Raw genomic sequence first — 12,165 nt, 5'->3', positions numbered from 1 at the left:
GGCAAGCAGGGCCTGGGCTAAACCTGCCCCTGGTGCAGCTCCCATGGCCACGGGCAAGCAGGGCCTGGGCTAACCGTGCCCCTGGCACAGCCCCTATGGCCACGGGCAAACAGGGCGTGGGCTAAACCTGCCCCTGGTGCAGCTCCCATGGCCACGGGCAAGCAGGGCCTGGGCTAACCCTGCCCCTGGTGCAGCTCCCATGGCCACAGGCAAGCAGGGCCTGGGCTAACCGTGCCCCTGGCACAGCCCCTATGGCCACGGGCAAACAGGGCGTGGGCTAAACCTGCCCCTGGTGCAGCCCCCAAGGCTCGGGGTGCCAAGCAGGACAGCAGGGTGACGGGGAGGGCCTCCTGCCGCTGCCAAAACACGCTGCCTTTGAAAACACCGCCTCTGAGGATGACATGTCTCTCGCATATGTTCCTCAAATACTACTAGTTAAATGCACCTCCTCAGTTCTGACTTGAGAAAAAGATATTTTTCTAATTATTCCTATTCTATATTCTATATTCTATATATTCTATATTATTTTCTAATTATTTGTGTATTTTTAAAGGAAAGTGTTACACTTTAAGAAGTTGTATTATACAAAAAGGMTGTTATGAACGCTATGGCTCAAAAGAAAAGCCAGAAAAAACCTTCCCATTCAGCTCCACCAGCCCTATCAGTTTTAGGTTATTTCTTCGGACAAATTAACCCTGGCGAGTCTAAAAAGTTTAACCTTGGCAAATACAGCAGCACATTTGCACACCAGCTTTACGGGACTGACGGAAGACAGGAACACTCAGAACATCGCTCCTTGGCCTGGCATTTCGTTGGCGGGAGCCCCCSGCCTAACCCGAGCGTGGCAAGGCCCACGTGGCCCGACACAAACATTCAGCCTCCACAGCTGGGTACAGACACCTCCAGTGAGAACTACACCATGCAAAGCGTGCCCAATTAGAGCAGCCAGTGCCTCCGCTTCGTGTTTCCTTGCAACGTCAGGGCTCGTTAGGGTTACAAACCCGCTAAGCACGGGGTTATGCGCAAATCCGTTAGGTGTCACGATGTGCGGACATGCACACAACTCTCGTCAGGCAGCACGAGAAAGCACCGAGGATGAGCGGTGCACACGCTCGCAGTCAGATGTACCTCATCGTCATAACCCCCCTCCTCTGACTCAATCACAAAAGTCCCTACATCGGGAATCGCCACCTCTACCACTCGCTGGGTAGGAGCTGGTTGAGCTGGGGCATTATCAGAGCTCTGCAGAAGAAAATCGGTATCAGTACGGGGAGCTGCGGGGGGATCAGAAATAAGAGAAAAAAACAGACACACGCAAACTGACAGCCTAATCAAGTATAACGCTGCGCACTGATGAAGTTTAATTAAGCCACAGGTGTTGAATTGTGTTTTTTTCTTCTTTGTGCACTAGTCACACCTGCAGAGGATAGTGGGCCGTTGTTGCAACTTTTCAGTATTCATCACAAATGTAAAGCAGCTGTTAAAGGCTGAGGCTCTGAACCACCACCCTTTTTCATGTATTCCATGAGGRAATCAATAAATACAACTGAAGTTATCTTAAGAATCTGTAGTAAGGGATAGTGATAAGCCAAAGATTACTGTTTTGCTGATCTCCTGGAAGAAATAGAAAAATTCCTCTAGCAGGTAAGCTACTTGAAAGAATATCTAAAGCTGCATTACATTCAACAGGCTTTTGTTTTGTTTTTTTTTTGAAGTAACTACATAGAAAATGGGAGATGATTAATTAGTCACTAAAAATTCTCATCATGTTTAAGTAAGCTTTTAAATAATAACAACCATCTATCATTATTTGATAGCTAGTCTGCAGAAGTTAAACCTTGACTCTAATCTAAGCAATCACAGTGAGGAAAGAAAGTCACGTTGCTGTTCTGCAACTACTGAAACTATTCCTTTTTTAATATAAATTCTGAAAACACACATTAAGACTAGTATATATTCACCCAGCATTGTACAAATACAAAGGAAGACTCTGCCAACAGGAGAAAAAGGGGGGGGAATAAAATTAAAAAAAAAAAAAAAAAAGACAGAAAGTAGACACAGATGTTGATATGGTGAGAAGCCCACAATCCTGCTACATGTTCTGATGATCAGAATTGTTGTCCTTCTTTTAAAATGGATAAAAAATAAGCCGAGAAAAGGGATACATGCTTAGATGTCAGAATGCATGTGGARGTAGAAACACCAACAAGAGGGAGGTTGAACTGGACTCCCTTCTCAGTGTAAGTTACCGTAACTACATGGTCAGTAGCTCAGTACCTTTACACTAGTTTGGAACTGTTTTATAGGCTAGCAGCTAAAAGAATTTTCTTTCTAATAAAAGAGTATGTTCTGTCTCCTTATTTTGATGGGGGAAGAGAGGGAAGACATGCATCTTGTTGCAGAACAAGGCAGTGAAAATACTGGAATAAGTGGACTTGGTTCTGCCTTCYTAAAGTTGTCGCGGTGTTTTATCATTTGAGTGTTTTTAAGTGCTAAATAAAACGTATCCTTCAGTTCATTCCCRGAATCAAGTTGGTAAGGTTCCCACTGGGATGGATGCCTAGAGCCTCCATCAAGAGGGCAGCATCAGGCAAGACATGTAATGGTGACTTGGGTACAGTCAGGTCTACCCTCTCGGCTGGAGCGAACTCATTGAACAAGATTTCCCTGTGATGCTCAGAAAGCCGGATATGCGGCAGCCTAAGCATTAGTGATAGAGCACCACCTCATCCAGGGTTGGCTTTAACCTCCATTTAACAGAGGCTCTGCTCTCCTGAGAGCACAGCAGAGATGCAATAACTGTCAGGCTAAGAAGAGCCAGCAAGTGGATGTATCAAGGGGTTTAAATGGACTCTTGGCCACAAAGATACCTGTTGCTAGACTAGTTTAATGGGAATTTATACAGGTTCTTACAGAATCATAAAGTTTCTGTAAGAATTTTCAGAAACTTGTGAATTTGCTTTAAAGCTACAGAACACTGTTAAAGACATACCATAATGCAATTATTTAATGCTTTTTCACCTTCAAGCCTTTTAGCTGGATATCAATATCACTGCTAAAATGTTACATGATTCCATTTACTTAGGAAAGGCTTGTTTGATGTGGGGCACAAATGCTTGAGTGTTATTTGAATAACATACTAGACTCAAGACAAGTACTGTAATCACATACACGACATCTGTCTTAGTACTCTTATCACACTGTGCTCATATATTACACTCTTTTCAGGCAGTTTTTTTAGTGTTAGGCAGATATCTTCCCTTAATTTTTCTCTCTCCCCTTTTTCTCATTTTTCATTCTTCCACTGACAAAATCAAAAAGGAAAAAGTATTTTAAGCTTCAAAATATCCTCACCGTATCCATAATGGCTTCTGGATCTCTATCCTCTTGTTCAGCTAAAGCCTTATTGATTGCTTGTACCGAATCTTCTTTTAAGTGCTTTGAAAGATGAGTTCTTGATGGTTGCTCTAAATATTCAGGTTCTCCTGCTTGAACTTAGTGACAGAAATAAAATAACAAATCCATATGTTAAAATAAGCACAAATTTTGAATTGCTTAGTTTTGTTTGGATCAGTGTCTCRCATATAAAGTATCCAGTATAGAAGATCTTACCATCCACAAATCTAACATTACGCTACTTTTCTGTATCTTARGGCACTTACAATTATGGATTCGTTTATATAATTTTTTACATTAAGATCACCTGTCCCATCCTGTCTACAGAGTCATCAAAGCTCTCAAACAAGGAGTATTTATCATGGATATGATGGAGGACTGAGAACTGATCAGCTATTATAGGTCCAAGTATATTTAATTTTTTCAAAATAATCTATACATTAAGTCTTCTGACTCTTCCTCCTTATTTCCTCCTTCTGACTTGGACGAAATAAAACTGATYGGCATAAATAGTGTTTTATGTTCCACCTATGAAGAAAGGAATGTTATATACATTCAATGTGATTAGGAAATCAAAACACAGACAACTCACTCTTCGCAGAGTTTGCAAGAAGAAAAATATCATTAAATCACTGCAATTTAGTTGCTATATTCAGTTTGTGACAGTGACAGATGGTCAAGTGAAACGTACGTGCAGTCTTAATGACTCAAGCACAACAATGAGAACATATGGACAGCAGCCTCGATATACAAACCCATTAGGTCATCTTTGATATAATGTACGACCAGCCTTTGGCAAAAGTGGATATAACCTAAAGCCTGGCAAGTTCTTTTGCATTAAAGCAGGCATGTTCTCCACCCTGTTTGCCAGTGGTCTTCGTGGTTAAGGTTCTAACAGCACTGGCTTCCACCAGTGCAAATAGCTGTTCAGAGCTATTTGCATGGTTTTAAACCTCCTTTTTAAACATAACGAATTAATCTATTATTGCTCCTACACACCACGCCRAGTTATTATTCTTTTTAGATCTGAATTCTGTTCTGGATGAAATGAAAAGCTATGTTTTCAACTTGATCATTCCAAAGAAAGGAACAACCATTACTGAAAGGCTAACAAGTTCTCAAAACTGAAAGTGAGAGTGGTTAATTTTCTGTTAAAGAGGCCACAATTTCCACATTCTTAAAAAAAAAAAAAAAAAAAAAAAAAAAAAAAAAAAAAAGAATTTTAATTTAGTACCAGCTAAACACAGCTGGGAGTGGTAAAGAAGAATCACCAACCTCTTTAAATAAAAATTCAAATGCAATAAAAAACAATGGGTTTAAACTTCAAGGGCAGTTACCTTGGCCAAATAGCTTATAATTTAAGATTACAAAATTATAATTAAGATTACAAAAAAATCTTTTTGTTAAGCTGTGAAATAATGTATATACAAACCAATTATTTTTGGTTCTTTTACCAAAAAAAAAAAAAGTAGAAAACAACTGACCTGGAGCAGGGGAAGGTGCTGGTGCCCTGGGTATCTGAGACAGTAACTTTTCCTGCTGCGCTTTCTGAGCGAGTTCTGCATCCCATTCTTCCAGTTCCTTTTCAAAACGCTTATTGTCTTCCTTGACATAATCCCTCAAATCAGAAGGCAGTGTGTCCATGCCAACAAGCATCTGTCCTGTTTCTTTGTTAAACTCCTCTGTGGTAGCATAGTTTTTTTATTTCAGAAGAAGAAAGAATAGGTAAAAATAAATATGTATTGAAAAAAAAAGCTCAAATCAATTACTGAAAGCATGCAATACAACAAGTGTCAAGAACTGCATTACACTTGCTGTTTTTATTATCTGTTAGAAACTTTTCTGCTATGAGGATGTATTGTCACTGCTCTTTTAATCTAGAGATTATACCAATTTGGGCATGAGCAGATCATTATTGTTTTGAAAGATAAGCCTTTCGGGCCGAGACCATCATACAGTTCTGAACACTTGCAACAAAGGAGAAAAACCAAAGTTTGAACATATTACTGTCATGTAGAATTGAGAACTTCATCCTCTTTCCTGGAGGGAAGAGGAAGGAGAGCAGGCCTACATATATTTGCAAAGGCAAATGATAAGAATGTCAGCTGCAGCAAATAACCTTCACGCTTCCTTTGTGGATAGTCTCAACAATAGTATCCCAGGTCCTGAGGGCCAAATTGGCTCTATCTGTCCCCATCAGCCTSTCTCAAACACAATCAGAGTGGCAGAGAAATCCTGCAGGGTTCTTAAGCCCTATGGCTGCAAGTCTGTTTTTAATCTGGCAATCTAGAAACGCCAAGATGGTTAACATGTTGCATTTAAAAACAGACAAATGAGACTTCTGGCTTTTTACCCTRCGAAGAGACGAGCATATGAACATCTTCACTCAAAGTTCAACACTTGTTGCTGGATCACTGGTCACTTACAGGGGCATCCTCCTAGTTACCTTTACTAGGGCTCATCAATCTCACACGAAGAGGCCTTCCCCTCACCCCAAACATCTTCTCAAGAGCATCCCAGTTACCTACAACTACATGATGTGAAAACGGTTTTCAAACTGTTTCAAATAGTTTCATGTATTTCTTTGGTTAAATATGTGCTTGCTAAGGCTAACCTGTTTGTTTCAGTACTGCCTGATGTGCTGTGTTTCCACACTCCTSTAAAGTTTATTAGAGTTTCAAAGTTTGGGCCGGAGGGAGATTTGAGACAATTTTAAAGAGAGTCATTTTAGCTTTTCCATAGTTCAGTTTTATGAGTTCATTTTTTTTTCAGGGAATTTAAATGTTTTAGTATTTAGGAGTTGTTATCTACCTAAATGTTTCAAAATGATAAACAATTTTTGCTCTTTTACTATAATGCTAAAACACCAGCATTACCATTAGGTTGACGAGAACCTGTTTGACCCGCAAAAAAACCACAGCTGACTAGCAATTCTAAGCATAAATAGAACATTTTAACATTTTTAAAGCCCTTCAGAACTCTGGAAATCACTCTGTTAGAAGCTCTATCAATACATTCAGCTACTCTCCTTCATGCTGAAAACACACCCATGACATTACCTTGCATCAAGTATTGTTCCTTATCATTGATATACATTAAACAATATGCACTGGCATTCCTGTAACCACCAAAGGAGTCACGTTCCAACTCTTCCCATGTTGATTTTGTCACAGAAATATCATTGTATTTCATCCATCTGTTCTGGTGGTGGTCATAAATATATGCCCAGTAGTGTCCTGCATTAGCTTGACCTTCATGAACCAACACTGCATGCAATCTATAAGGAACCTAAAAACGCAATAAAACAAAACATCAAACTCTCCTTACATTCAGCGTTCAGTTCCTAAAAAGTATCAAAATAAAGTTAAGAGAATCAAAACAACACAGAGGAGAGGGGGAAAAAAAATCTGAGAATAAAATGCTTCTGTTTTAAAATGGGGAAAATCCTTAGTGCTCTAATGAAATTGTGAGTGTGGCATAACAGGACTATGACTGTTCACCATCATTCAATAAATCAGGAAAAGCAGGGCTAAGTGAGAGGGGCAGCTCACCTAGGGTCAGCAACACAAGAAGTATCACTGGGGATACCACCTACCAGGAAGGAGGAGGGACAGAATACCTAACCTCCTGCTTAAGCTCTTGGAAATTTGAATGCGAGCAGTTTAACTAGGATGAAAAATCCGAAACCATCTTTTCTTACTGGCACGATCTGGGCTGCAAACACACGGGCCATTTAACATAACAGCTATAGCTGTGTACTAAACAGCTGTAATCATCACGTACCACCACCACCACAACAACCAGTAACCATAAATGTGCAGGATATTGATGTAAGAAACTCTTCAGGACGTATTTTTAACCTGGCTGTTCTCTTTGGGGCTATACACAGCTATCTCAAGATTTTGCAACCTGAGGTGTAAAGACTGCACAGCAGCTGAAATCAGACAGCCACCCCAGGGCCTGAACCTGCCACTCTGCAAGTCTCCCAAGCAGAAGCATTTGCAAAGAAATCCGAGCAACACCTTAACTCTGAGCTCCAYGATTCCTACATCTGCTACCAAACCAGGGTGAGAGCCTTCTGAGAGGGACCGCAAGTCAACGTAGATGCACTTTAGTACGCAGAAGCTGTGTACACAGACCCTAATTAAAACACGGGTAAATGAAATCTCTTGGTGYTTTATAACAAAACTTCCTCACCTTAAAATAGCACCATGCAACACCCTAAGTGATTTTAAATCATTTTATTTAAAATTGTGGTAACTGGGTCAACTTTATGAAAGGCCTTCATCTTCTTTTTCTCTAGCTCCACAGAACTTGCAGTCAGTTGCATAATCTWAAATTTAACTATTAATCTGTGACTGGAGGGGCAAACACTACTGACAGAAGAACTCAGTGCCAAGAGAGGAGCCTTAAAAATATGTTGCTACATCAACAGGAACTAGCGGCACATGGCCACACACCAGGTAAACAGTGGGCATTAAGTGGTATGGCTAGCAATTAACTGCTCATAAAACCATCAAAACCAAACCAAAAACACAGAGCTGGTAGAAAAAGTCATAAAAACCTGGAAGGTGTCCTTGTAACTATGGCATGACATGATTGACATGAAGAATACTCCTCCATGACACAAAAACTGCAGTCAAGATACCACATGGGTTCACCACTGATCCATTCATTAAATTAAACAGCCCCGGAAGATTCTGAACAATAAGCTTTTAGATTAACAATATTTTCAAGTGACGCCGGTCATGTCTGCGCTGACTTCACCACATCTGGTAAGTGGTGAACTTGAGCATGAAGAGCAAAACAGTACAAGCRCACAACGCTGTCGGGCTAAGTGCTTTAAGCTAATTGTCACTTTAACAACCCTCTCCAGCATCACAAGTACCCTGGCTCCATTTTCTCCTCTTTCACTTTCTATATAAGGGTTGTTCAATAACCCTTTACATGGGCTATTACAGAGGTCTCTAAATACAACACTCTCTGCCTTGCAAATACAATGCATTTCTTTTAACGCAGAGTGAGATCAAGCCATGAAGCTTTTTCTACTTCCAGCTTGAAAATAGGATGAATTCCCACAACAGCAACAAATACCTCTTATCTCTATTTCTTATCCTACCCAGCAAACTCATGAAAGGAGGAAAAGAGGGGACTCATATAAGCAGCGAAGGAATTTACTCATTTATGAAGATGAGACAAAATAAGGATTTCAAAGATACATTTCACCTGTTGATTTGACAAGGGTCTTATGGACACCATCGTTTCCTTAGAATCAAAACAGCACACAAGGAATGGCTTATTTGGAGCTTCTTCTGTACTTTACACCACTTCCTTACAAAACAGTCCTTCCTTCCAGGCAGCCTTTCCTTCCTTCCAATCAGTAATTTTGGACGTGTTCAATAACTACTTGTTCCCCAGCCCTCAAGTAACACATACTAATACTTCAGTTGCAGGCACTGCGCAACATTCCCCTCTGCAGGAGTCCATGTGCTATCTCTGTGTTCCTCCATTTCTGGGATCTTCCATTTCAAAAGTGAACACMAATAAACACACTCTTCACTACCTAGATCTGTACCAGAAAAAGTGCTTTATTTTACCATGTGGCCTTTCTCCTGTTTAATATTTGTTCATTAATATTCTAGCCAGCAAAAGGCATTTCCTCCTATAACAAAGGAAGATTATTTGCATGYAAAACCATCTTGAACTAGAAAAATTAAGTGCCTTTACCCTGAGTTGCATAATAGCCCCAAAAGATGACTAGCTGCACCCAGCAGCTAAGTCCTCAAATTATTTAATGTACTGTTAGATGGATGTAGCCTGTGGCCTCCCTGCTGCAACACAAGGTTTTGGGGAAAAAAATGCCTGAAGAAAGTTGAAAACAAGCCATGAACGCAACCCTGCCTGAAAGTCTTAACATCAGAGCTCAGCTGCCATGAACTATAACCAGCTGCATACAAACCAAAATGTACCTCAAGGAAGAGCATAGGCTGAACACATAGATTCTAACTCAAAGGAAAAGACTTCTTCTTGCTAACAGAAAGTAACAGGGGACCAAACTTTAACCCTAAAACTTGCCTAAGGAAGTGAACTCAAGAACACAGAGGCCATGAGGGCAAAGCATCCTAGAACATCCTAGAATTTAGATTAAAGAACATGGTCATTTTCCAAGAGGAACTCAGATACTAGTTAAAGATTTCATTAGTATTAAATACAGAAAAAAATTAAAAGAATTATTAATAAAAATTTAAGCTAAATTAAAATAATAATTAGCTAGAATTATTAGCTACAAATTTAAAACAGATGCCTCGAATCCTGCATCTTAATATGGAAGCTGCAAAATACAATAAATGTAAGTACTAAAATATACAAATAATGTCTTCTTGTACCAAGTATGTAAGATGGCATTTTGCCATCTTAACAATCATCAGACTCTATAGCAATCTGGTCGAATGAGGGTGAGGAAATTTGACTGTGCTACACAAAAACTGATGTTCTGCAGTCAAGTCAAACAGCTGGTCAYAGATGAAAACTATTTTGGCTCTTTGCCTCGAAGTCAGCTAAACTTACASAAACTGCACATTGAGCTTGTCTTCTGTCACCTGTAAAATACTATAAAGCTSTCTTCCATTTAATTGTGCACAATCTAAAGGTTTGCAAAAGCAGTTATGAATTTTCAGTCACATTTCTCAAACTCTTTATAATAGCTGGATATTTGCTCTATTTTTATGCAGCTAGGAGTTGTAATCAGAGTGACAAACAGGATCTATTTTTTGGTTATCTCAGGCAGGAAGTTTACTTACTTGGATCATCGTTTTGTCAGAGTACATCAATTCAATTGTCCGATGTATTCTTGATATACTTTCCTGTAAATCTAAAGGAATAATAAAAGAAAGTGAAGCCATCCAGCAGTACATGGATACATCTTATTTTTTTCCCTTATTAAAGGTTCAAATAAGGGTACATATTACACATTTGGTGCATCTACTCATCAAAAACACTGTAACTTTTTGAATGACAAAGCAGAATGATTCTTGAGATGCTGCAGCTTGCTTGTGGGAGCTCATCYAATCCCACCCCGATGTAACAGCAAATGCTCCTTTATTTCTTAAGAGCAATACAACAGATCACAAGTTCTACCAACTGCAAAAAGCCTTTGCTCTGAAATTCTGTCATTCCTCCCCGCAGAAGGTGGCTATCTTAAACACCCCCCACAGAACACCAAAATACAACGTAGTCCAGATCACTTTCACACCAGTCAGCCTCGCTGAAAGCTTCTGGCACAGATATCACTTCCATAGGAAGTTCCATCTGCATGTGAGGAAGAACTTCTTCCCTGTGAGGGTGACAGAGCCCTGGCGCAGGCTGCCCAGGGAGACTGTGGAGTCTCCTGCTCTGGAGATCTTCCAAACCCAACTGGATGCCGCCCTGTGTCCCGTGCTCTGGGTGTCCCTGCTGGAGCAGGGGGTTGGACTAGATGATCTCTAGAGGTCCCTTCCAACCACAACCATCCTGTGATTCTGTGTGATTCTACCTTGTTCTTGCCAATACCTTACCATGCACACAGAAACTCATGCTGAAATGTCCCCACATGTTACAAACTCAAAGCCCAGTTTGCATCTTCATTTTATACACTTTTAGTAAACTAAGCTCTGGTATAACTAGCTTCCTTTCCTATGAGTCTGAGGTAAGCTTAAAACTAATGAAACCACTCATCTCACATATCTGCACATATTTGCTATTGCCCACCCGCCTCTCCACCCTACAGATCCCTTCTCCAGCTTCTAGCAATACCTCTGGTGTCGTTTTCCACTTCAGTCCTCCAGCGATGCAAACAACCTTCTAGAACAGAAAGCTCTTCCTCAGTGATGTGCCTCGGTGCTGGATGCATCGGCAGATCAGGAGGAATTCGTGATTGTGTGAATGGTTTATGTATTACTGATCTCTGTACAGGAGATGTGCTTGGAACATCTGAAGACGAAGGCCCCTGCTGCTCTACTGTGCTGTATTCAGTCAAAACATGAAACACAGAAGTGAAGTCATCCTGCATATGGACTGAAATCTGCCCAATACAGATAACCTTTGCATCTGAACACCAGCATTTTAAAGCTGTTAATTTGCTCCAGCACAATCTAGAAAAGGCACCTATAATAGCAGTAATTCCACAATTACTGTACAACTTCCTGTTGCATTACTTGTTATTATCAGCACCGTGACAACTCTCATTGCCACAACCAAAGATACAGGAATCCAAACTGGACTGCTCAAGACTCAGTCTGCTCTACTTTAAATACCATCCAACACGTTCAAATAATGTCACAAAAGTCAGCACTRTGGTTTCACACATTCTTTGCCAAACATCAGAGAAAAAGAACTCAGTGCCTGCAGTCCATAGGTCATGAAATGCATTCAACAAAACAACTTCTGTGCTTAGTAATAACCTCAAACATCTTTGAGGTTGCGGGAACGGGCAGATGTCCTAGCCGAGCCGCTCGCCATCATCTTTCAAAGGTCCTGGAGAACGGGGGAGGTGCCGGARGACTGGAAGAAAGCCAACATCACTCCRGTCTTCAAAAAAGGCAAGARGGAGGACCCGAGTAACTACAGGCCAGTGAGCCTCACCTCCATCCCYGGGAAAGTGATGGAGCAGCTCATCCTGGCTGCTCTCTCCAGACACATGGAGGAGAAGAAGGTGCTCAGGAGTAGCCAGCATGGATTCACCAAGGGGAAATCCTGCTTGACTAACCTGATCACCTTCTACGAAGGAATATC

At 40.7% G+C, this 12,165-nt stretch overlaps 1 protein-coding gene across 3 annotated transcripts in view; it reads right to left on the bottom strand.

The window, feature by feature from the left end:
• The window catches only part of USP25 (ubiquitin specific peptidase 25), a 71,812-nt gene that overhangs the window by 14,033 nt on the left and 45,614 nt on the right, over positions 1 to 12,165 (bottom strand). For 2 of the 3 annotated variants that reach the window (XM_026051640.1, XM_026051641.1), the window contains 6 exons: positions 11,188 to 11,396; positions 10,197 to 10,267; positions 6,456 to 6,684; positions 4,881 to 5,078; positions 3,355 to 3,494; positions 1,129 to 1,242 (listed from right to left, as the gene is read on the bottom strand). In XM_026051640.1, coding sequence (XP_025907425.1) covers positions 1,129 to 1,242; positions 3,355 to 3,494; positions 4,881 to 5,078; positions 6,456 to 6,684; positions 10,197 to 10,267; positions 11,188 to 11,396 — 961 coding nt within the window. The remainder of the gene's footprint in view (positions 1 to 1,128; positions 1,243 to 3,354; positions 3,495 to 4,880; positions 5,079 to 6,455; positions 6,685 to 10,196; positions 10,268 to 11,187; positions 11,397 to 12,165) is intronic. The other variant, XM_026051642.1, reaches the window with a different exon arrangement.

Source organism: Nothoprocta perdicaria, unplaced genomic scaffold (assembly GCF_003342845.1).
Source record: "Nothoprocta perdicaria isolate Ctin4 unplaced genomic scaffold, notPer1 scaffold_78, whole genome shotgun sequence".
Taxonomy (NCBI): Eukaryota; Metazoa; Chordata; class Aves; order Tinamiformes; family Tinamidae; genus Nothoprocta; species Nothoprocta perdicaria.
Note: the sequence above shows the minus strand (reverse complement) of the source record. Positions and strands in the feature narration are given on the sequence as shown.